This window comes from Dermacentor andersoni, chromosome 11 (genome assembly GCF_023375885.2).
Source record: "Dermacentor andersoni chromosome 11, qqDerAnde1_hic_scaffold, whole genome shotgun sequence".
In the NCBI taxonomy this organism is placed as follows: Eukaryota; Metazoa; Arthropoda; class Arachnida; order Ixodida; family Ixodidae; genus Dermacentor; species Dermacentor andersoni.
This window is the reverse complement of record NC_092824.1, coordinates 101,669,993-101,696,192: the sequence shown is the minus strand read 5'-3', so window position 1 is coordinate 101,696,192 and position 26,200 is coordinate 101,669,993. Positions and strand designations below refer to the sequence as shown.

At 43.8% G+C, this 26,200-nt stretch overlaps 2 protein-coding genes across 2 annotated transcripts; both read right to left on the bottom strand.

The window, feature by feature from the left end:
- Positions 1-3,514: 3,514 nt before the first annotated feature.
- Positions 3,515-16,439, bottom strand: LOC126538985 (membrane metallo-endopeptidase-like 1). The gene is made up of 8 exons (XM_050185672.3): positions 16,384-16,439; positions 13,167-13,218; positions 11,045-11,112; positions 8,470-8,600; positions 7,804-7,869; positions 4,854-4,958; positions 4,661-4,737; positions 3,515-3,653 (listed from the first exon to the last, which is right to left on the bottom strand). Exons 1-8 carry the CDS (start codon positions 16,385-16,387, stop codon positions 3,554-3,556), a joined length of 603 nt encoding a protein of 200 aa, XP_050041629.2. The 5' UTR covers positions 16,388-16,439; the 3' UTR covers positions 3,515-3,553.
- Positions 16,440-17,164: 725 nt separating this feature from the next.
- LOC126538984 (membrane metallo-endopeptidase-like 1) lies at positions 17,165-24,887 on the bottom strand. Its single transcript, XM_055075123.1, has 5 exons — positions 24,769-24,887; positions 22,777-23,002; positions 20,916-21,014; positions 19,318-19,395; positions 17,165-17,290 (listed from the first exon to the last, which is right to left on the bottom strand). The coding sequence occupies exons 1-5, from the start codon at positions 24,885-24,887 to the stop codon at positions 17,174-17,176; spliced, it is 639 nt and encodes a 212-aa protein (XP_054931098.1). The 3' UTR covers positions 17,165-17,173.
- Between the last annotated feature and the right edge of the window lie 1,313 nt (positions 24,888-26,200).

Below are 26,200 nucleotides of genomic sequence, written 5' to 3'. Positions count from 1 at the left end.
TTGTCGACGAGCCACCGCAAGCTAAGTAAGGGAAAGCGGACCAATCACAGACGCTGGCACCACCTTCTTCATACGGTCATCGATTTTCAGTCCAGTGGCTCGGCCCCATCGAATCCCTCTCCATTTGAGCGTGCTCCTCGCCTCTTGTGAGCCAATTAGATAAGACAAGCCGCTCAGTGTACGCAATGTTATTCGTTTTTTCAAGCAAACAAAAGTGACCTCCTACGAACAAGAAGAGCGTTTGATTGGTTTTTTGAGAGAACCCTACGGGTGACCGCCCGATGCTTGCGTCGACGGTTACGCAAATTTGACGTCAGGATACTTGAATAAGAACATATTGGAATAGTTTTACGTTATAGGGCCCCATGTCACGCATGCGCGTTTGTTGTGGCCTTTTGACACCCCTCTCAGAGAACCCAGTTGAAGTTTAGCGTCAGTTCTGCCTCGCTCTATTCCCTTATTCTTAAGCATTTATTTCCTTGTAGCGCTACTATGTATTGTATAGTAGCGCTAGTACTATGTACTATACGCTAGTACTATACATAGTATTATGTACTATGTATGTTAGCATTCCATAGAAGGCCAGACGTGTAGAATATATCGCTGTGTAGTAACCGTCATCGTCTAGTGCGTTGCGGAGACAATTTCTATCATAAAAAAAAAATATAGGATGTCAAAAGTAGAAGAATTATCGTAATGTGATGTGCCTCGGCACGAAACGTTTTAACTCATTTAAGTACCACCATTTCGACCGCCACAGACTTCTCTGCTCTTCCAGCTCGCTTGAGCTTCAATCATGCTTTGTACTTAAGAAGCAGATGGAATGAATAGGCACGAATAACAGTGTTAGAAAAGATTTTAAAACGAGTTCATATTTATCCGCCTAAATTATACACTCAATATACATGACAGAACCAAATAATTTGTTTCAATGGATGAAAAGTAGTGTGGCCAACATATTCAGATAGTAAAAATGTATGCGAATCCTATTCACAAAATTATTTAAATACAAATTCTGTGCAGAATTAAGTATTCCCATCAACAGTTATCGGACGAGACACGACTGCGACATGTATTAGTTTACAATGATTTCATCTACCAGTTTTACTGCCTGTAGTGTTTTGAGAAATGTAAGGGAGACTACCACTACGTGGCATATCTTTGTGTGGCGTTCTGCCTTTTGCAATGCGATGGGACGCAGCGTGTCCGATGCTGCAGCTTCCAGATGTACGGTATCCAACAGTCAGCTGTATAGCACTTGCCGGGCCCTTAAGTTAGCTCAGGAGAAATATGAAGTGAAGCACACGACACTGCTTCAACGAACACGCCGAGAAAATAACGACTACAGACCAAGCCACTGCCATTCTGCATGACATAAAAGCTGTAAATGGGCGCCCATAGGTCGGCATTGCTTGTGGTACAGGCACTTATCTCTGTAGTCTCGAAAAACTAATACATTTGAAAATGTAAAAAAAAAGCGCACATTCATGAATTAGTTGTTGAATTATCCCACAAGAAAATCGTTGTTTTATTTGGCAATATTTCTAATTATCATTTTCGACTTTTTCTTCGTAGTTCTTGCTCGATAAAGTACGATCAGCAAATGAGATTCAGAACGCCGCTCGACAGAATGTTGCGCCTGTATCGAGCGGCAGGCACTCCAGCGTTTCCGGTCCTAAAGACTGCGTCTGCACTTTGGTGAAGTTCATTGTACGTTCAAGACCACAATTGCACGTGGTCGTCACTTCGTCGTGTAAAAAATACTGCTGTCAGTTTTGTTTTCGAAGCAGGCCATTCTCCATGCACAAGGCCACGGTGAGGAGCTCCAGCCGCTGGGGACACTGCCATCATCCGGGGTTGCCTGCAACAGGCGGCCCGGCTGGATATCGAAGCGGGATTGGCGGGAGGCCGGTTCTTCTTCAGGCACCAGGTCGATAGTCCTGTGAAGAGGCTGGGTCCCGGCTCCAGACCCGCCAAATACAGCGCGAATGCAGCGAAAGACGGCTGCAGTGACGGCCCCCGTTTCGGGGACTCCACACCGTCGTCGCCACCACCACCCGTAGGAGGTCGTGCCCCGGCAAAGATGAGCGCTGGTGAACTTGTGCCTCAGTGACGTAGAAGGCGAGGACGAGGACGACCAGGACACCGACGCCTGAGTATGCAGTGGCGCTCTTATTGAGGAGGTTGACCCTGTGCAGTTATCCTCAAGTGCGTTCGACGAGATGGCGAGGTCAGCTTTCGCATCGGGACGGAAGACAGCATATTCCTACATCGCGATGAGCGATCCTGGTCAGCAGTCGGGAGACGACTCGCCTTCTTCGTAGAGTCGCTTCTGCTGGTTTCGCGCTCCAGACCGCTAGGAGACGCCACTCGTGTTGCACAAAGGAGCGTATTAGCTGGATTAAGTTTATTCTAACGTGGTCGCTGTAGGTCTCTGCACTGTTTGACGCCGCCCCGTTTAAAAGGGCATGCCAATAAATCATCATCATCAAGTTGAGGTGGAGAGCTGAGGGGAGGAGCGTTCTAGAATATGTGGATAGGTATCCTTAGAGCTTGGCCTGAACCCTCATCAGTCGGGAAAGCCTCACGGTAGTTTCAGCGCTGCCTAAAGAAAGCAGACATGGGATGTTCGACTGTAGCCGCAGGGTGTATTTCAAGTGCGCGCGAATAACATGAACTCCTGTCCTCTATTTCCTTCCGCCTTCCCACTCCCCAGGTATAGAGTAGCAAAGGGGACACAACCTAGTTAATTTACATGCATTTTCTTAGTTCCTCTATTTTATGTAATTTGCAGAGCGGGTAATGAAATAACGTGTATAGGAATATAGTACGAGAGGTGCAGGAAATAGTAACGTATAGTAATTGAGCAAGACAGCCTTTGCGGAATAAGCCTACTTTCCTATAAATGTACAAGAGGTAAATGTGGCGCTGCTATCGTTCAGCTGCCGTAAGAACGTTGGGTAATACTAGGATTTGTTTAATCACGGCGCTTGCTATTTCAGACGTTCTTATGGCTTTACTTGTTATGATTTCTACTGCTCAATTTACAAGCCGTTCTAACGCTATTGTTCTATAATATTGCGAATAATTGCAGCTACAACGCGATGTTTTGTTGAACATGATCAATTTGCGAAATGGTAAAGCCATGCGAAGCCGTAAGGACAAAGCATACGCAAATTTATGCAATACCCACAATTGTCGCGTACACTGAACCACCACACTTGACCTCACGAACGCTGGCGCCTTATGTCCTTGCAGCGTCTAAATCGCTTCATGTTGCTTACAGTGCGTGCTAACACACTGTGTTGTCACCAATTTGGTTACGCAGATGGCGCGCGAGAAGTCACGTGTAAATTGCATGTCATCTATAAACGAGCATGACGGCACACATTAAGGAGCAAGCACTTGCAGGTGACGCGCTGCGACAGTAATCTGCGAATTGTGGATGATATGTGTTGAGGCGACCGTCGGGCCATTAAGCATTAAAACAGAGAAAAACCGCATAGAATTTGTATTTAGTGACTAGATCTTTTCTTAAGCCCTGGAATACACTTCACCATAACCTGCACCTTTTGGGTGGATTCATCGACGAATTCGCTGGACAGTTGAATACGGTGGAGAATTCCTCCAAGTTTTTCATGGGCATTTCGACTCTGAAAAGAAAGAACATATTGAAATGATTGAAATTGAATTACTGAGTTTATTGAAATCATTCCATAGAAAAATACGTTAGACTCCCATAGTAAATTGCCACTTTTGCAGCTAGCAAAACTTGCCGTGATTGGATGCTTCAACAACCTAAAAAGAGCATAAAACGAATAAGTCGCCAGTTGTGCTACCGCGTTGAAGATTCTCCACAAGACCGATGTGACGTCACAGATCTTGTAAGCATGTAAGCGGGGTTAGCCATTTGTTCGACGGAGGAAAAATTAGTCCGTTCAATTGTTAGGGAGTGAGATATACAAACACGAAAACGTTTCGAGAATGTTTGTTGTGCCCAAAACAGCGCATCGATGACGTCACACAGACGCACCGGCCCTGTAGTCTATTCGCCAAATTCAAGAGAGCGAAGTTTGGTCCTTCATTTGTTGTACCTGCACTCAGCCTTTTATCACCAAATGAGTGAAACTGGATTTTTTTAATATATTACCACCGTAAACTGAACCACCGTTACTTTGTGTCTCTTTAAAAGATGCACAGTGTTTGACTGCGGCACCGACGCCGAGTGTTGCCTGCAATAAACTGTGACGTAAGGAATATTGAAATATTCGTTGTAAATATGATTAGAGAAGTGGGAGAATAGCTGGAGAAAATGCGAGTGCAGGAGTAAAAAGGGCAAATGGGGCTGGGAGGTGCTCCTGAAAGGAGAGCTTACGCCTAAAGATTAAATTCTGAGGCCTTACGTGCCGAGAATCATGATCTGATTATGAAGCACACCGCAGTGGTAATTTTGACCACCTGCGTTTTTTAACGTGCAGCCAAATACAAGTACACAAACGTTTTTGCAATTTGCCCCCCATCGAATTGAGGTCACCGTGGTCGGAATCGAATACGGGACCTAGAGCTCACGAGCCCATTGGCCATAACCACTAAGGTACCGCGACGGGTGAAAACTTACGTGATGCTTTCTGTAGGCTCGCATGATCGCCATTCGACTTACCTGTATTGACTTGGACAGTGTGTGTCATACTGAATGATGTGCTTCAACCACTCCGCTCTGCTTAAACGGCACAACACCTGTAAAAAGGTTAATGAGGAGACAAATAGTCAGTTGTGAGCAGCCCATTGCTTAAACGAGCTCGAAATTGAAATTTATTCCGTCAGCCAAGGCCACCTCTAGCGAGTGCTCATACCATTGCCTGCGCGATGAAGAACAGCTTCTTTCCTGACAGGTGTGTCAGTCCAGGTAGGCGGGTGTCCTCGCCATTGCATTCATCTTGCAGCAGTCTTTCGTACGCCTGCAACGTAGAAGGTACTCAGGCTGTGGCCACAACGTACTGTGCTGAGCTATATGTGATGCATTGTCCAGAATACTTGAACACTGTTATTCGGAATTCGCAACATGATGTGTAGAATACTTTACCACTGTTATTAGTTGCATCTAGAGAGGGGGGCTATGAGTGAGTATAGGCTTAGGTAAGTGTTGAGCATTTCAGTTACCTTCTATGTATAGTCGGTGGCAGATATACAGGAAGGAAAGAAGGAAAACAAGAGGTGACAGGCAAAGAGGTTAACCAGATGAAGTGTTTGGTTGGCTTCTCTGCACACGGGCATGGGGTAAGGGCAGAACAGATAACAAAACAAGAGACGATTAATAAATAAAAGAAAAAGGCAGGAAAGCATCAGTTAGCACATTCTATAGTTTTTCAGTTAGTCCCGTTTCCTTTAAAAAAGCACACTAGCACTTTTAAACGAGTTCGTGCTGACGTCGGCTGGGACCAAAGCCAAGCAATTCGGCCTTCCCTAAGGGGACGGTTGTCGATCCCGTCGAGCGTGGTGCTGACGGCTTTTCTTTGCGCATTGAAACAATTAAAATCACACAGAAGGTGGGCTATCGTCTCTTTACACCCACAAACTTCCCAATCTGGACTTGTGTCTATTCCGTTGAGGTAAGGGTTCGCATTCGTAAAAGCTACTCCAAGCCATAGGCGACAGATGAGAGTTACCTTCCGTCGTGGTAAGCCATGTGGAAGGCCGAGCTTCAGATGGGGATCCCGGGAACCAAGGCGCAGGTTTTTGAATTCTGCCGAATTCCAATGGGCCAATGTAAGCTAGCGAGCAAGCACACAGAGCTTTCCCGTTGCGTCTGTTCTTGACAGCGGGATAGCAACGCGATCGGCACTGTTAAGTGAAGATCGAGCGGCTGTGTCTTCTTGCTCGTCTCCAAGGATGCCACAATGACTTTGCGTGCAGCAATTCAATTGATCGATTAAGAAACGCCCCAGAGATGCGATTCCAAGGCCACCATGCAGAGTTTGCTCTCTACATTGTGCCGTGAAACCCGCGAACGGCCTGTAGCGGCCATACGGGAAATTTACCATCGGGCAGTTCAGACAGGACGCATTTCAATGGCAGATATACAGATTCCACGTGGGTGGCAAATACACCGCTGCCAAACTCGAAGAGCTCTTCTCTAGGTGCTCCAACCAATAATGTTCGCTCCTTTCATGATGTGGCGGAACTTCCTTTTTTAACTAACAGCTCGCGTGGCAGGTGTGGTTTGCTGGCGACGCTGGTCCTGAATACTTAAGTTGTCACCAAGTACAGTGTCGATTGAGGCAAGCCAGGCTACTAGGATGGTGAGCACACTAAAACTTTAAGAAAAAAAAGGAAGAAGCCGTGTTAGCAGCGTCTGACCTCGGTGAAGGACAATGGGCTCCAGTGTGCATTAGTATATACCATGTGACGCTAAGTTGCAGCGTAATTTTTGTTGCAAGCTTTAGTTTCCTCCCATTTTCGTTATCCTACGTGCGTTAAGAGGCTTCAAATCGTCTAATTTTCGATATTAAAAGTGGTTAAATGTCCAGATCACACGCACCCCGAAATCGGTCTGCACCCGCCAATGAAGACCTTGACACCAACAACAGCCGACGAATGCGATAAGGAAAGGGCATGCGTGCTCACGGAGCAATGTGACGTCATCTATTTGTCTGAAATTGACCAGGCAGATCATTGATTACGAGAAAGCGTTTGATTCTGTCGAAACCTCAGCAGTCATGGAGGCATTACGGAATCAGGGTGTAGATGAGCCGTATGTAAAAATACTGAAAGATATCTATAGCGGCTCCACAGCCAACGTAGTCCTCCATAAAGAAAGCAACAAAATACCAATAAAGAAAGGCGTCAGGCAGGGAGATACGATCTCTCCAATGATATTCACAGCGTGTTTACAGGAAGTATTCAGAGACCTGGAGTAGGAAGAATTGGGGATAAAAGTTGATGGAGAATACCTTAGTAACTTGCGATTCGCTGATGATATTGCCTTGCTTAGTAACTCAGGGGACCAATTGCAATGCATGCTCACTGACCTGGAGAGGCAAAGCAGAAAAGTGGGTCTAAAAATTAATCTGCAGAAAACTAAAGTAATGTTTAACAGTCTCGGAAGAGAACAGCAATTTACAACAGGTAGTGATGCACTGGAAGTGGTAAGGGAATACATCTACTTAGGGCAAGTAATCACGGCGGATCCGGATCATGAGACGGAAATAATCAGAAGAATAAGAATGGGCTGGGGTGCGTTTGGCAGGCATTCTTAGATCATGAACAGCAGGTTGCCCTTATCCCTCAAGAGAAAAGTGTATAATAGCTGTGTCTTACAAGTACTCACCTATGGGGCAGGAACCTGGAGGCTTACGAAAAGGGTTCTACTTAAATTGAGGACGACGCAATGAGCTATGGAAAGAAGAATGATGGGTGTAACGTTAAGGGATAAGAAAAGAGCAGATTGGATGAGGGAACAAACGCGAGTTAATGACATCTTAGTTGAAATCAAGAAAAGGAAATGGGCGTGGGCAGAACATGTAATGAGGAGGGAAGATAACCGATGGTCATTAAGGGTTACGGACTCGATTCCGAAGGAAGGGAAGTTGTAGCAGGGGGTGGCAGAAAGTTAGGAGGGCGGATGAGATTAAGAAGTTTGCAGGGACGACATGGCCACAATTAGTACATGACCGGGGTTGTTGGAGAAGTATGGGAGAGGCCTTTGCCCTACAGTGGGCGTAACCAGGCTGGTTCTGATGATGATGGTGACTAGACAGCAATAAACTGGTGCGAACGAAGCGCCAAGTTTTCTTTAACACTCACCTTGAAGGCCATGCGCAGGCCACCGTTGTCTGCAATGTTTTCTCCGACAGCGTTTGCCCCATTGAGCTGTAGAGTGAAGGAAGAATAGAACCATACGCGTATGTCGAATTAACGCTTAGTTCTCGCAAAAAGGAATGAAATCATGTATTCGTGACATAGAAACTGGTTCGCGTGCTAGGAAATGTTGCTTGAAGGAATAAGCGATATCTTTGGCTGAAATTAAGATATCTTCCACTTTACGTTAGTTCAAACACATTTGAAGATAAAGTATGTTGACTTGCTTTGCAGTTTATTTATATGCGAGAGCAAAATATATTCAATGTAAATTCCCCTATCCATTTCCTAGCGCAGTACACTGAAACAAGAAGCTTAGTGCACAGGCGTTTGCTGACTGTTGAAACTGCTTCTACTGAAGAAATTTTTGACGGTGTTCAGGAATGTATTGCTGAAATCATAGAATTGTCTGTCTTAAGGACTGATAACATTTAGATGTTCCATTTCTTGTTATTAAGGAGAAAAAAAAGTAAGATCGAACAGCAGTGTGTTCGAAGAAACACAAGTTCCCAGGCTGTTTAAACTCGACACATTGAAATGCCACATGCCCTGAAAAAATAGTCAGCTCTTATCAAATCAAATGAGCAATTTCAACAATGGTCGAACTCTCACCGTCATGTTGGTCGTTTTGTCCGTGATGTTACTGTATTGGTAGACAAAGCACTGCGCCCTATTGTTGAATTCCGTACGGGTTTCATTGGTCCACCATTGCTTCAATGCACCGTCCGCATCATACTGGCTTCCTTCACAGGCAAGGAGAAAAGCACTGGTCAAGAGATGTAGAACATACGACAAGTATAAACAACACGAAGGTAGAGCACGGTACATATTTAGTATGTGAAGGTGCACCTGTGGGTGTTCGGAAAAATTAATACGAATAATATTTTTAATGCCATGGTGATACGCTGATCTTGGCATAAGGCCGAGAAATAACTTTGTCGATGTTTTTGGAACCGGAGAGAACGAGTACGACAGAACTGGACAGAACTGGTAGCTGGAGCATGAATGCATCTCGACAAAGACTTCTGTGGACTTATTTCTCGAAAGTGGTAGAAAGCACCGACCTCATGCTAAGCTGACTTTAGTACTTATTGGATACCATTCCGCGATTGGGACATGCGCCCTTTAATTAGGAATCGATCAGTCTATACTGTTTGGTTTGTATTCGATTCGAGAACGCACTATTGCATATTGCCGAATGTTCGTTTTCGTTGAAATACAATGGAGCACAATAGTTACCGGAGTTTCTGAGGAAAGAGATCAATACAATTGAGGACTCTTCAGAATGATTCTGCTGCCAGAGACCCGCGGTTTCTGAGTTTCGGAGTTTCGGAGTGAGCGCATGGGGCAGATAACGCCTGTCCAACAATTTCGAATCGTTCAACAAGAAATCTTTCGTTTTAAGCAGCATATACACGAATTTGTTGTGTCGGTTTAGGTAAAACGATTTACTTAACAATTTTCATCATTTTGTTGAAAAGAATGGGCGGTGCAGTAGTGTCGCACATATTTCCCTTAATGAACACACCACGTGCACTTTGTAGCATGCTGTTACCGGACTGAATTACTCTTGTATTAGCATGATGTGCCAGATTACCGCTATCAGTTGTCTATTATTTGGAAGCTCCTCAGTTGACCGGACGTCCCGTTGAGAATGACATTGCATGTATGTATCAAATATAGCATATAACATATTTTTCACTAAATGATGTACATCAAACTTTGTACATCGCTTTGTTCAGGAATGGGAAAAATATTTCCGATACTCAATTTGGCATTTGGAAGACGCTTAATTTAATATTGGTGTTTGGTTAAATTCGGAAAGTTCACTGTTTGAATATCTCTGTTCATTAGTGACAAGCTGGCATCGCACTGCGATTTGTCGAGACTGCAACGCCCACCAATTCATCTAATGTAGCTTATGTGAGATAATTGCACTTTAATAAGTCTGGTTCCACCAAAACGAATCACCAAATATACTGTGCTATTTCTGTCGCCAATTTCAGAAGTGCATCTCGCAAAGTAAAACAAAAACTTTTCGCTGAGCTCTACATGACTATGGCTTCCATCACGAAGAAATTGTTCTGGTTAAGATAAAAATGAGCTCACTTTGTAATGCGCGGAGATAGCTTCTGATATAAAGCTTATTATGCTATCATATTCTACCGCACGAATCCACAGTAGTGTAAAAACAGAATGAAGAGAAGGGTAATGAGTTTTTGATTAAGCAAATGGGAAGCACCAGTAATAGTTTTTAAAAAATGCACAGCTACACAGATGCACATTTTCAACAACATAAACAACAACAGTTATAATCATAGTGCCAAGGAACTACCTACTTGTCTTCGTAGTGGCGCATATGGAAAACACCTAGTGAATATCTATAAGCTGATTAAGTTACAACTTATTGAAAGATAGAGCGAAGACGCAATGATTTCGTCACGAAGTTACACCTACGCACGAGATATATACAAAATGTTTACTTAAGAAATGTGAAGGGACGTAGAAGCTCGAAACATTACTAGAAGGAATGTTGTACAGAGCAAAAATACAGACACAGAAGACAAACGTGGAATACAAACGATAGATGTAACTGGTGAAAGTGCGGCCACTTCCGACTGTCCAGTCTGCAAGTCACGCAATGATGAAGCCGACATCCACCAGCTGCGGTGGGTGTGCCCTGCATTGAACCCGGCAAGTCTCCGGCACCTCGCAGAAGCGGGACTTTATCCGCATAATCCTAGTCACTACACTGCTTGGACGCAGGAACCACATTATCGATCCCTCCTGGACTTTATTAGATCCGCAAATCTTTTGTGATTCAATGAATCATCCTTAAGTCACACTCATCCCATAACCCTGTATGCCCTGAGACATCAACCCTTGCATAAAAAAAATGATAGCTCTTGTGTAACAAAACCTCTCTCTCTCTCTCTCTATATATATATATATATATATATATATATATATATATATATATATATATATATATATATATATATATATATATATATATATATATATATATATATATATATAATCTTTGAAAAGAAACAAAACTTAAGAGGGTGACACCACTGGAAAAAAGAGTTGGTCGCTTGACTATCACAGCCCTTGGCCGGTGTAAATAACCAAATGCACTGGTGTGCATCCTCTTCAATGCATGCATTGATTTCAAAATATTCACCTTTGTCGTCGTAGCCATGTGTCATTTCATGCCCAACCACAGCACCGATTGCGCCGAAGTTAAGTGAACTGTGAATGTAAAGGTAATAAACTTCCGTTTATACTCAACGCGTTCAACAGAAATGACTGTAGTTGCATTTCGGGTGCGCCAGATATGCATTTATTGAAAAGTTACCGGGGAAACGTACACTTGAAATGGGGTTTAAACCATCAAATGACATATAGAGTCTTAGGCAACTTGTATTCAGGATTTGCGTATGTTGTGCACAGTACGCAGGCGACTAATAGCGCTGACGATCTTATGAATCAACAAACAATGAAACCAAGGAAAGCATAGGTTAAATTCCTTGTTTGTTTAACTGAACTGTAAAAATGAAAAGCTTTGGGGAAATAAAATCTGGCAAAAAAAAAAAAGACTGCTATAGGTGGCATCCGAACGCACGCCTTCGCTTTACGCCTGCGATGTCCTTGACAACTGAGCTACCGCGGCGCCATTTTCCCATCCCCTTTCTTGAACGTTTATGCAGGTTTACTAGATATAATCCTCGAAGCGGTAGACATCATATCCTACACACATCGCAAAGGCCGTTGAGTAGTGGTGATGGCTAAAACTGCTTGAGTTTGATTTACTACGCATACATAAATACAAAAAAGTGGATTGCAAAATGGCGTCGTGACACCTAGATTAGTAAGAGCATCCAATGCGTGATGCGAATACATGGGTTCAGATCCAACCTACGGTAAGTTGTCTTTTTCGTCCATGTTCAGTTTCCTTTACTTTGTCTTTCCTAAAGTTCAACTAAATAACACCTACTTTACCATACGCTCTCCTTGGTTTCATTGTCTGTTGGCTTCATAAGACTGTGAACACGGTGATTCTGACTACGGACAACTTTCCGTGACAATGAAGGAAAAGATACCGGACCTTTTGCACGTCAGTAAGTGCGCCAAATTATCCGGCAGCGTCTGACAGCGATTTTGGTTTCTTGAGATGAGTGCTGAATCAGTGTAGCTTCCACGTCGGATAGTTTATAATTTGCACAAACGCAGAGAGAAAAGCAGAGGCCGAAGTCCCATTTAACAATTCGTGGTCGATTTTGTCCTGCATTATTGTTCTAAATAAGTTGCTTATCTCCTCTCTTTCCCAGCATCAGCTATAGCCAATGAAAATGCAGAACTTTCTTGTTCAGCAGCACTTTTGTTTCTAGCACCATTTGGCCCTGTAGATTTTCATTCATTGCCACTAAATTTTGTCCGCGAGAATAAAGCGAAAATCGAGCCTCTCGGTTCCCATTCATTCGTTCCATAGCACTGACGAGCAGCACAAGAGACAGCTTTAAGGGAACTGTTATTGCTGCTACTCTTATTGCTATTAGAAAGTAGGTTGCGGTATTACAGAGACTTCAAGGCAACAATCAATATGCGAACAAGAAAAGCCTCAGCCTGTTTTTAAAGCTTCGTACAGGGGACCTATCAGGGCGAAGTAACTTGCCTTCGCTTTGAAGAAGACAACGCTCTTCAACTAAAACGGAGGCTCTTGGTTGAGGCTCCACTTCTTTGGCCACTGTTGGTATTAATGATGTTACAATAATTGCTCATAATACTACGTTTAATGAGGGAAAACACTTTTGAGAGGCTTTATTACGTTTAGTCATCTCTCTCGCAGTGCCAATAAGGCCGTTATGTGGAGCTCAAAACCACTGATTTCGAAATGTGGTCAGACACATATGCCAGGAGAAGGCCATCAAATGTTTCACTTATCTCGATTTCTTTAGCGGCACTGCTTAAATGCTACACTCGGTAGGAATTATACGTCCCTCAACGCAATTGACTAAGCGACATCTTATAGTCGCGAGGTCATTATGAATCGTCTGTACTATTTCCGTATCGGGATCGGGTCATATGTCAAAATCTGCACTTTCAACAGAATGTTATGCATAATTTGACCGTACGATAACAAGCATGCAAAATGCAACCTCATCAGCATATCTACGTGTTTCTCTGCGAAGTGTTTACTTAACGAAGTTGAAAGAGCGTTTCCTGACTTCTCCCGGGATCTCATATATTTCACACTCCAGTTGATCAAATTCAGACATACAATCTAAAGAACTGAAGTCGCTCACCGTGGAAGACCGTGCTGAAAGAAGGCACCTTGAAGTATGCCCGACGGGTACACTACGAAGCATAAGAAAGAAAGAACCAATTTTTTGTTTCCATATGTAGAAGCAAGATCAGAAGCGAAATGGAATAAAAATTTGGAATTCGTACAAAAACCCAGGGGCGCTATAACGTAAAGCTATTCCAAACTTTTATATTCCAATTCTGCAATTAGCCCACCGCGATTGGTCATAAACTTTTTTGGATCACCCTAACTTCACCTGTCTGTCACGCGATGTCACGAAAACCACGATAGCTCCCCATCTGATATGACGTGTACACACTGATTATGCATAATTTGACTGAACAAAACAAAAACAGTTATTTCTGATTCGACGCCTTTTTGCCATTAGCCCTCGGCTATTGGTCAAAAGCTTTCGGGCTGAACCCACATCCCATGCCTCTCACGCAGCGTCACAAAACCGCAAAAGCTTTTCGCGTCAAAGTGGCGCGTACGCTTTAAAGACGCATTAATATGCCGAACAATAATTTTCTTCTGAATAGCCGCAGGCTGCCCCCTTCCGAAAGGAATAAAAGATGGCTGCCGCCGATCGCTTCGGCCCTGGCTACTCGCCCCTGCCTGAGAGCATGGGTTTATTCGCGTATAATAAAACCTTTTGCGTGGCCGTGTAACGTTTTCCAGAACTTTCGGCACGTTTACGACCTCGTTCTGCCAAGTTTTCTTGGCTGAGGATCCGTTTTATCGTCATTCTTAAGCTTTCGTCGCATGCCGCCGCGATTGTCGACGAGCCACCGCAAGCTAAATAAGAGAAAGCGGACCAATCGCAGACACCGTCACCACCCTCTTCATTTGGTTATCGATACTCTGTGCAGTGGCTCGGCCCCATCGAATCCCTCTCCACTTGAGCATGCTCCTCGCCTCTAGTGAACCAATTAGATAAGACAAGCCGCTCAGTGCAGGTAATGCTATTCGTTTTTTAAGCAAACAAAAGTGACCTCCTATGAACGAGGGGAGCATTTGATTGGTTTGTTCAGACAACCCTGTGGGTGACCGCCCGATGCTTGCGTCGGTGGCTACGCAAATTCAAATATGTCAGGAGATTGGAATAAAAAACATATTGGAATAGGTTTACGTTATACGGCCCCAGTTTTATATAGTGCGGACGACACACATATACCACCCTTCGCGCTAACTTTTGCGTCTTAATTACCATGGGACGCGACACTAAAAGTTCGCAAATAAAAAAATTATTTCAACGGCCGATCATTTTTAAGGTTTACGTAATTAAAAAAAAACTGCCGGCTGCAGATGACATAATTTAGTCCTTGAGCTAGATTATTCAAAGAGGCGGACGTTACTTGCAAGAGAAATCGAAACATTTCCAACTAAATAACAAAGCTTTACTAATTTTCTCTGTAATTATTTACATTACGGCACATATTACAATTTCCCAGTAGTAGCCGGCGAGCTTGCAAGGCGTATCCTCCTGTAAGGAATTTCTAAAGTGACACCAGTTTGGAGATATGCGCCATCAAACTCGCCGTAAAAATGCACTGTTGCTTCACTTACTTTTATTAACAAAATTCTTTTATGCATTGAAACACAAGAGTAACTGTAACCCCAATGTATGTCCCAAACTTGGGAAAATAATATCTCGAAACTGTTGTCCTCCTAGAAATTTATTTCAAGTGGATGCGTCTTGCAGAACTTAGCTTGTTAACGGCATTATGGGGGCCGTAAAATAATGAAGAATTTAATTATTGAATTCCCGCTAACTAGTTAAATATTTGTTTTGATTTCTTGTGCTTGTAATGTCCATCTCTTGGAATAATACAACTCAAGGGAAAGAATTATGCTATTTGCCAACAGCAATTTTTAAAAATTCCGTAAAACTTCAATATAATCATCCCGTATACTGGAACACCGGCCAAAAAAAAAAAAAGGAGAGAACAAGACGACGCCATTCCTGCCCACCGGAAATTAAGCAGAACACGGTACGTCGAGTACCAGTACGGTGGCAAGACTAGTAAGCAAAGAAGTAGTACCAGTATGGCGCCTGGGCCTGACCTTCGAGATCGGCACCACTCGTGGCGTGCTCAAGTTCTCGGGTACTATCTTCTGGGTTCTGCGTCATATCCAGGCCGCATTGCCTGTTTAGGGGCTATTTATTGAGGTGTCATGACGGCTTTCATAGTTTCTGATACTCATCTAAATGCAATTTAGCCAAACTGAAGTTTCGTTGTATGTGGCTTTTAAAAACAGGTAATCCTGAGGCACATTCGAATATTTGAAACTATTCTGTTAGGCCCAACATTTGCATACACCACATTTAAGGCGTCAGCGAAGCACCTAAACGCAAAGTACGAAACGTAACACCATATGTGTTGGCTGACATAATATGCCGTCAGAGGTGCAAAGTTCTCGCAGACAGCTACCAGATAAACAAATGTGGATCGATTAGTGTGAGAAACATAATTTGCCGAATGAATAGGAAAATACGAGATGAATACTTGACACTGCACGTAAAAGATCAGGTGGATGAGAGGTGCGCATTATGTCACTAACGGCTACCTGTTCGAGAATTTCAAGAAACCTTTTTTCTCTCTCTGTCTCATAATTCGTGTGTTAAATGAAGCTTCCGTGGGCATGAGCATTGGGCAGCGTAGGCTACTGGCAACCACTTTTCATAAAACCTCACCGGTATGGCTACCTTACAACCCTGCGACAATCTCTTCCATTAACAGGGTTTGAAAGGCGAAAGGTAGTATAGAAGGCATCGTTGTAATATTATCTGTAGTAGTGTCTCAATATACTTTTTTCATTTCCCCATCGACATTCGAATGACTTTGTCCGGATGACTACAGAGCGAATCTGTTGTTCTACTTTGGATATACGCTTGAGAAGTAATTGAGTTTCTAAGCAAACTCAATAATTTGTTTAGCAGTTGTTGGGTATATTAGCACAAATTATGATAATTATTATCTATAATTACGAAGCGCTTGCGTAAATCAAATGGTGACCTAAAGAACATGCGGCTGGAGACGTCTGAGAATGTTTTATTGCAACAATGAGCCGAAGTCAACTAGCTGTAATTTCTACCTAATTTTCTTCGTAGCACGCGTTCAGGCAGTTAATAGAGTATATAGGTTTCAATCTTAGTTATGTCAGAGAAAATGTATATGCAAAATTCGAGGACATGTAAATATCTGTAAGCATCTTACCCATCTCGTTGCTAGACGGATTGTAAAAAGCGTTTATAACCGCCGGGCCTACAATCCAGCTGTAGAAAAAAAATAGAGCATTTAATGCACACGTCTACAATAAATTGTCATGTTTAGCATCTCTAAACTACACAATAGGTTACGAGGGACGTTATGGTGTAGGGCTCCGGATTAGTTTCGCCTAGAAGTGGTTGTTTATAGCGCATATATATTTAAGTACACTAGCGGCCACTGCAGCCGTGAAACACTAGGAAGCTTCTATAACAACAGCCCATATACAGAAGTATTGCTGACTGCCAGAAACTCATACTGGCAGAATCTACGGGAACAAGAAAACGCATTGAAAGCTTCAAATATACTTGTTTACTACAAGCTTCTCTAGGTTCGTTAATGTTTCACAGAATATCGCGTTCAGATATGAAGGCGAGAGGACATCAGCGCTCGGTCCTTTCTTTCCTTCTGCATGAATTAAGCGCTAAATAAGGCTTTTCCTCGAAGGAACAACCACATTGCTAGAACTACAAGTTTGAACGACTGAACACCAGACTTGAATGATTATCAACTCTGGTGTTCTACAAACTCTCATATTTTACAATGACCACACTGCTGAAGCTGTGTTGCCTATGTTGTAATCATGCTGTCTTTTCATTGAATATTTTTTTTCATGAAAGGCAACAGAGCCTCAGTGGTGTTTGCTGCGTTGTCTTTCATAAAATTTGCTTTGGTGATATAGCAGCTTGGGCAGCATTCACCTTTCGCGGAACATTTGTCAGACGGATTTTATAACTTCTTACTTGGCTTCCTGGTCGAACGGTCGTCCGAGCTTCACCAATGTTCGCATCCAGTTGTTTTTGAGTATGGCGTAATACATTTCCAAGAAGGAACTGCTGAGGTGTAGCTGAGGCACCTGCAGAGGACGCTAGTTACTGCGTGACGTCAGCGGCGGCCTGGTCACGTTAGTGTCGCACGACATTTTAAGAACCTACGAAGCTTTACTTACAAAAATCAAGATCCTTTGACACTGGCTTATAACGACATCACGTGGACGGCTTCAAAGGCGCTACAGTGTTACACAAAAAAAAGCCGGATGGTGTGACAGGTTGTCACTCCGTAACACGAACTGAGCACCATGTGACTTTAAATGTTTCCTCATGTGACAGTGGCACTATTTGTCACTAGGTCGGCCTGCGAAAGACCGTACGTCAGCCTGGATAGCTTAAGATAGGCTGTTCTTTTGTTCTTCTGTTCTTTCTCCATGTTGTTCCTAATGTTCTTCATGTTCTTTCTGTAATCGTTTGGGCACCATTATCACTTCCACAGTACAGGGCAGCAAACAGGGCGGATCCTCCGATTACCCTCAATAATTTACCTTTTCTTTATATCTTTCTTTCTTGCTCGCAAACCTGCTCCCGAGGTTTCAAATAGAGTTCCGTCCTCTCTCATTTCTGTACTTTGTTTTCAGAGAAATAAATCTATCTATCTATCTATCTAACTTCGGGTGTCTCCGGGATATCATACGAAGATAAATAAATATGTCTGTATCAGCCGCTGGCGGTTTCAATGCCTTCAACACATTCTGAGTTCATATAAACGACTAAATTTGAGGACAAGTCCAAAGCAAATTCATGAACCTCTCCTATATTTTTCAAAGCATGACTATAGTCTCCGCTTGTTCGATAACTGCACGGAATACGCTGGACCGTACGTGGTGACGAGGGTATTGCAAACCACGGTGGATGCTGTAGTCAGACAGCCGGGGCAGTTAAAACGTGCCCATTCACACTGAACTGTATTTACCACGAGGAAGTCACGGTGGCCTCACTCTTAACTTCAAGCGACTGGTTTTCGAATTTACCTGAGCAGATACAGGTAACCAGCACCAACCAAATCGAGACCTCCATTTCGTTCGACTATGGGTACAGTAAAAGGAGGCAGAGCTGCACGCCCTGTGTTCGCCAAACAACAAATAGCTTTAGTGAGAGTTCACCACTCGGAAGGCCTAACAAGGAGGTACGAGAAGCAGCTCCACAGACAACAATGGAGGGGTTCGTGGCAATAATCTGTCTCCTATTCTTCTTTTAGAAAATTATGGCACACATACCACGCCACGGATACTAATAAGGCGACAGTTCCACGAACACGCAGCATACAAATTCTCATGGAATGGTACTACAAAACACTTTCCCAAACATGCGGCCATGTCTTCTTTTCACGACATAGCGGGCCCTCGACAATGCGCCCAACGTTGTACGCAGCAGATGAAACTGACGTAACTTACGTCACTACTGTCACCATCATCAATAATTAAAAACATTGAATATTGGGGTATTACGTGCCAAAACGACGATGTGATTATGAGGCCCGCTGTTGCGAGGGACTCCGGATGAATGTTGACCACTGGTGGTTCTTTAAAGTGAGCCTAAGTCTAAGTACAAGGGTGTTAATGTATTTCACCCCCGTCTAAATGCGGCCGCCATGGCCGGTATTGGATCCCGCGACCTCTTGCTTAGCACATCATCGTCATCATCATTAGTGTATACTGCGAGTGCCTGCTGCCGTTGCAGTAAATGTCATTTCTTTTCTCTGACATTGTTTATAGATACTGAGGTGTCTCGATACAATGCAGTTGATGGCTCTGAATGGCTGTTAAAGTTGGTAATGTAGAACATGGTGGATGCTTTAGGGCTTCAGTGGGTGTCTATAGAATGCACATGAGCCTTGGCGACTTTTGAGCGTCACTCGAGAACATGGGAATAAGTATGTTGAAGCCGTAGCTTCGTGTTGGGCGTGGTGAGCGCAGCGAATGTTTTTAAAGAAGCAGGATATTCGACCGTTACTTTGACAAACGTCTAATGTCATCGCACTGTTCTGCGAGTTTACTCTCATTCCAGCGCGTAGTCATGAGCATATCAATGCAAATTGAACTGTACTCACGTATTTGTAAAGTTCCTCGAGGTATGTCATGTTTAGTAGCCAGCTTGGATATCCAATTTTCGCTGCCATTTTTGCCAGCTGTAATTGCAAAATAGGGCACTATGTTAGCGCGCAATCCAGCGATTTTCAAACGGCGGCTGCTCGATTTGTGTACTTCGTTAATTGCGAAATCGTTTCCCGCAAATATGTCGGCTTCAACGTAAGCTTATTATTGTGGCCCTGTATCGCTTATGCGCTTTTAATGTATTATGGTAGCATATTGGCATATGTGTTCATGTCCCCAAATAACACATACCAGACTATCCCATACGTTCCTCATTAGATTTCATTTAAGGCCCGTGTAATATTGGCGCTACATGGGCGAACGAGTCACGGTTCATCAGATCACTCGACGTATCCGAAATTGAAGATGTCGACGCTTTTTTGAGCAGTTGATGAAAAGCTGGCCTATCGGCGAGAGAGGATAACAGTGGGCACAGTAGGAGTCACTTCAAGGTGTGGTGCCAGCATAGAGAAAGCGGTGCGCGGCCAGTAGAAGACTGCGGAAAGGTGTACAACCACACAATGATAGGTAGGAACCAATGCTAACGCTTTACTCTTACAGAAGTGTAACGAACCTGTTAACTTTTTTTGTTCAAGTTGAATGAAATGCACGGTTTCTTTTAGAGCAAAGCTCTTAGGCGCCCGTTCTTGCGGCGAACGTCGGCGTCGGCGGCGGCGTAACCGAGCGAACGAGCACAGCGAGAGATGAAAGCGAACGCAGAGCGTAGTGGTGGAGGGAAGACGCGAGGAGGAAAGTGGAGAGGTTGGGGCAGCGGAACCATGGGGAGGAAAGCGAAGGAGGGCATGGCGAAAGCGTGAGACGAAGAGCGTAGTGCGCAAACGATGGCTACGAGATGGTGCCAGAGTAGCACGCGTCGACTGGTAGGTCCGTTGACGGCGGCTCCTGTGCATCGCGGCCACGCGTAACCGAGGCACTGGCTCTCGTGATCCCCAGATTAGCGAGTCAGTCGTGGCACACTTCGTGTGCAACGTGGCGCACGACACAGACTATCCGCGCCAGCCAATGTATCGCTAAATGAAATAACGTATAGAGCTACGCTGAAATTTCGCATTATGGAGTATTGTAAGCGTCGGTGAATTCCTTTTTTTTCCTGCCCTGATAACGTATAGGCAAGCTATTTGCATGTCCGTACGATATTAACCCAAAAACGGGTTTGCGGACGTGCTCAAGATGCATTTAAAACCGCATGGAAAAGACATCAGCAGCATTATAACCGTGAAAACGTGTTAGCAACGTTGTACTGTATCATGAACAATGGTTGAAACGTTCGGCTCAACATGTGTTTGGCATCCCAGGGACTAGGCGTCAGAGATGTTTTATCCTGGAAAGTGTATAAGCGAGTCTATTAGGTAAACAGAGAATGAAACGTAGGTCTGAACATGCATTTAATGTGAGTGGGTATAGAAATAGGCGCCCTTATATGTAAGAAATAAAAAAAAACCGTATTTTACTTTAAATTGTATTAAAAGCAGGCATAGATGAAAGGCTTGTAGGGTTTAACTCTAGGAGGCACTGAAATATCATGCCACTGTACCTTAGACTCCGCAGCCCTTTTAGTGGCGTTGTCCATCCACTCATTTCCCCGAATCGTTTCGTTGAATACATCCGCGATCCTTTTTACAAGGTCTTCGACCTGCGATAACACCGAAATACTTCTTGTTGCGTGGTGTCGTGGTGTCAATTGTTTCATATCGCGCAAGAGTTTAGAATAGATTTCAAACGATTCAAACCTTCATCGTTATATAAGGCACGGATGGCATTACACTTTTTTGACGCACTTAGCATTTTCCGATTCTAAAAGAATTCATTATGAGTCAACGTTTAATGCAACAAACGTTTCCAGCATTGCTAAGTTAATGCAGGGTTGTTGTCACTGTTGCTGTTGTAACCTGAAAAAGTGGCTCTTATATACCATGGGAGATCGGCCAGGACTCAAGTGGATAAGCCTTAATGCATACAGAAATGCTTTAATCAAAATTGGTGTCGAGTTGTTTTTCTCTTTTTTGCTTGAGCATCTGTAGAGACACTATTCTGGCTATGAAGCCTGAATTGCCCGGAGTATAACAAATAACTAGTCCAATAACTCTTCAACTAATGCTACAAGTGCTCACTTTTTTATCATCCAACCTGCCGATTGGGCTGTCTTTCCCGTAACAAAAGTCAGGCGCCCCAATTATCCTAGTAGTTATGAGCAGGAGGCATTTCCATCGCGCAGATGGAAATACGAACTGAAGTGAACAGGCAGTTCACATTTACGAGGAGTTCCTAATGCTCGTTTGGTCCAGAACAATAAATTAAATAAAATGCGAAGCCTGTGCTCTACTGTAAAAATAATCACCTCCCTAGCACTCCGTAAAGATGGTTAACCGTGTGGCCCCGGTGTTTATCACTGGGTTAATCCCGATGGTTCCTTAAATGATGGCTTGGTAGGTTGCCGATTCCTCGGTACGCAGTTGCTGCTTGCGCTCGGCTGCACGAGTCTGTCCTTGTGCCCGCGCTGCAGCATCAGCACCGCGTAGACGAGCTGGTTCCCTGTTCTCTTTCCGGCGTTCCTGATCGAAAGCTGCCTGCTTCTCAGGAGTACGCATGACGCATGGCCTAGCTATTTCAGAGCCGGAGAAAGACTGCTGCGCGTGCGCTTAGCTGCGACTAGAGCAACGACGTTACTACTGGCGCAGCCAATTGCGGACCTCTCTTTCCCTGTTCTTTTTTTTTGTTTGTGCATGCGCATTGGGTTGCGCCGGAAGAATTTTCGGCATACAGGCGACACGCGGACGGACGGACGAATCAGCTAACAATATACAGCTTCACTGTAAAAAGAAACAGTGTAAGAACGCAAAAATACCAGTAAGTTTGTGATGTAGATGCGTTTCCCCGAGGTCACGCAGCGGCCTGAAATGTGAGAATCTGCACATCATTATAGCCTGATTTAGTGTGTCCAGTTGGTAGTCACATATTTATATTTTTAGTGTATGATGAACTGCGTATTTACGAGTATTATTGCTTCTTAGAAAGTTTTGGCAGCTGTAGCGAGCCAATCCCTTTTGTTGGTAATGTTGAAATTTATTTTTTCAATATATATTTGTGGAAGAGGGGTTGAGGGTGTCGGGAAGAAAAGCCGGATAAGCAGCTTGACGCACCCATCAGGCAATCTTACACTCAACTGTCGGCAACACATCCGCATAATAATGCAAAACATAGCAAAAATCTCTTCCTGTACCATATAAAAAAGAAAACGCAACAAAAAGAAACTAATCTACATGGCAGCACTTAGTTCCGTAGGCAAATAAACAAGCGTTAACGAACCCTGTCAAACGTTGTGTACTGGTGGTTTACGAAGTAATGGCGAAAATAACCAATTGCCAGTCTTCCTCACAAAGTATTCATATTATTACCTCTTTCTTGGCTTCCACGCTGAACTTTTGCTGGACATAACGGTAACCGACGATCTCTGGCAGCACATTGCTCACAGTGCGAACGCACTCTTGCCACCTGGGCGGTTTTGCGAGGACCCCCGAAGCAGCTTTGCTAAGCCCAAGAGAAGCACTGCGGAATTTTTCCGATGCAAGTGCTGCCCACTCCAGGATCGTTCGTAGGCCAGCGTAGTTGAACAGCGTCGTGCTAGAAACAGAATTGTGAATGTGATTGTTATACATACGAACTTCCTTCGTACGTCGATACAGCCATAGCTATATAATGACAGCATGTTGCGAATCTTTCCATGAGTCCCATATTTTAACACAGGACGCAGTGATTGGCCAACGACCCGGGGCACCTGCGGGTTTCCCCGCAACCTGCGTGCAAGAACTGACTATAATGTGCCACTTAGTCAGCCCCAAAACTTGGCACGTAAACTTTTTTCACACAAGTGAGCTCTTTCTAGAACGATGAAAGGTGGTAGTGCGTTTTATCTTGTAGAATATTAGCGGCGGGTCTGCCATAAGGGTAGCCGAGCATGCCCGGACTTTAAGGTGGAGTTTTGGAACCGGTATGACCGAAAAACTCTGGCTGTAGCAGTGAGTCTTGAACTCAACAATTGACTCTGATGTTCAATTGCTAAGGCTTTGATTTGAACTAACATTGACACTCATATCATTACTAATATCGATGAGATAGTTCAAGTGGCTGAGAAATTCTATAGAGATTTATACAGTACCAGGGGCACCCACGACGATAATGGAAGAGAGAATAGTCTAGAGAAATTTGAAATCCCACAAGTAACGCCGGAAGAAGTAAAGAAAGCCTTGGGAGCTATGAAAAGGGGGAAGGCAGCCGGTGAAGATCAGGTAATAGCAGATTTGTTGACGGATGGCGGGCAGATTGTTCTATAAAAACTGGCCACCCTGTATATGCAATGCCTCATGACCTCAAGCGAACCGGTATATTGGAAGAACGCTAACACAATCCTAATCCATAAGAAACGGGACGCCAAAGACTTGAAAAATTATAGACCGATCTGCTTACTGTCCGCCACCTACAAAGTATTTACTAAGGTAATCGCAAATAGAATCAGGAACACCTTAGACTTCTGTCAAGCAAACGACAAGGCAGGATTCCGTAAAGGCTACTCAACAATAGACCATATTTACACTAGCAATCAGGTGATAGAGAAATATGTGGAATATAACCAACCCTTATATATAGCTTTCATTGATTACGAGAAAGCGTTTGATTCAGTTGAAACCTCAGCAGTCATGGATGCATTACGGAATCAGGGTGTAGACGAGCCGTATACAAAAATACTGAAAGACATCTCTAGCGGCTCCACAGCCACCGTAGTACTACATAAAGAAAGCAACGAAATCATAATAGCTAAGTGCATAACAGCTGTGTCTTACCAGTACTCACGTACGGGGCAGAATCCTGGAGGCTTACGAAATGGGTTCTACTTAAATTGAGGACGACGCAACGAGCTATGGAAAGAAGAATGATAAGTGTAACGTTAAGTGATAAGAACAGAGCAGATTGGGTGAGGGAACAAACGCGAGTTAATGACATGTTAGTTGAAATCAAGAAAAAGAAATGGGCATGGGCAGGACATGTAATGAGGAGGGAAGATAACCGATCGTCATTAAGGGTTACGGACAGGATTCCAAAAAAAGAGAAGCGCAGCAGGGAGCGGCAGAGAGTTAGGTGGGTGGATGAGATTAAGAAGTTTGCAGGGACAACATGACCACAATTAGTACATGACCAGAGTAGTTGGAGAAGTATGGGAGAGGCCTTTGCCCTGCAGTGGGCGTAACCAGGCTGATGACGATGATGATGAACCCGGACATTGGCAGTAAATAAAGATAACTCGAAAGAAAAAATCAGGCTTGGGTCAGCCACATGGACTTGCTGCGCTGACATGTTGGGCCTCTGACACGCAAACGGCTCTGATAGCTTACTGGTGTAACATTGCAACTATTATTCCTTTGTGAACGTCAGTGTCAGCGTTATCCATGGCAATAACACGTTGTCCTTCAGGGGCCCAAATGAACCTGTAGGTTTTTATTTCATCATTCATCATTAGTACAGAAGGATAGGTAATTGATGTCAAATGAGAACTACTAAAATAGAAGTAAGAAGAAGTGTGAAAACAACCACTATAATTTTTTACAACCAAAAGGTCATTTTCGTGATGGACAAACAGAAATTACGGGAAATCCTTGCTCACTTACCAATTGGCACACTGAAGAAATGTATCTAGTTTACTGTAGTATTGCAAATGGAATTGTTGCACTGTTTCATTTCCTGTTAACGTTGTGTTCACCAACGACAACTCTTTCGAGATCAAATGTTTCAGCGGCACCTGCCAAAAAGTAAACTTTATAAGTTGCCGCCTCTGTTACCGTCCATAAGTAAATCTGTTTCACTAACACACCTATTACTAAGAAACCTATCTAACTAATCAGTTAAGGAGTAGCAGTAGTTTCAAAAGTTACATATTGATTGACTTTTTATTTTTATGTTCGCCTATTGTAGCAGTAGTAGGAGGAGGAGCAGTTTATTTCCCTCAAGACGCACATATATTCTAGACTTAACTAACGGTGCCGCTTGCTCGTGAATATGAGCAGTACCTGAATGTGCGTTGAAAGTCGGAGCTGTGTGTCCACTGCCCTATGCGGGCCTCTCTCTGTGGTCTGCGCACCTGTTAGCTCAAGTGGTCGAGTGACCTCGGCGGAAATGTGTTGGTGCCGGGTTCCATTGCCAGACCAAGACGAAAGCTTTTCTTCAATTGCGAAGCTTGCTCTCTGTGAAACCCGTATGGGGTTTTCTTTGTAGCTTGTGGCGACAGTTGGGCGGGTGACAAGCTCCCCCTTTCATCAGCCTTATTCCCTTTTTCGGCCTAACTCCCAAATGATTTGGCATATTAGTACGTCTCGAGTTCCTCAGGCTGAAGCTATTGTGTTGAACTATCGAGCAGCCCAACTTTGCTTCCTATTGCAATGGGTGCGGCTACGAAGCTATTATTCTAAACAAACAAACAGCGATTATTTATGATTACACAGGTAATTACCATGCAGAAATGAAACACATGCAAGAAAAGGCTATGACACCTGTTATTTAAAGTGATAGCAATATAGTATGCCTCCCGCCCCCGCCAGGCACGCACATTTGATATTTTGTAAGGAACTATACAGCCCTGTTGACGATTACTCATTAGCACTAAAGGTTTCAAACTTTCATGAAGAGCACACCTTCAAAGCATGATCAGTTCGTCACCTGAGTGAAGTTCTTTTCCAGTTCATCTATAGTGGCCCTGTGGTAAGCTGCCATTAGGTTCCGTCGTCTCTCCGGTGGTGCTGTAATCTGTAAATTGCTAATGTTGAGTTGGTG

Excerpts from the sequence above, each read along its gene's own strand:
- LOC126538985 (XM_050185672.3), bottom strand. Across the intron at positions 11,113-13,166 it reads TTTCAGCACGGTCTTCCACG|TTCACTTAACTTCGGCGCAA; the intron begins GTGAGCGACTTC and ends TTACATTCACAG. Across the intron at positions 4,738-4,853 it reads TCTTCATCGCGCAGGCAATG|GTGTTGTGCCGTTTAAGCAG; the intron begins GTATGAGCACTC and ends ACCTTTTTACAG.
- LOC126538984 (XM_055075123.1), bottom strand. The coding sequence starts at position 24,887 with ATGAATGATGAAATAAAAACCTACAGGTTCATTTGGGCCCCTGAAGGA. Across the intron at positions 19,396-20,915 it reads AAAGGGCTGCGGAGTCTAAG|CTGGCAAAAATGGCAGCGAA; the intron begins GTACAGTGGCAT and ends TTGCAATTACAG. Across the intron at positions 17,291-19,317 it reads TCGAGGAACTTTACAAATAC|GTGCCTCAGCTACACCTCAG; the intron begins GTGAGTACAGTT and ends CGTCCTCTGCAG.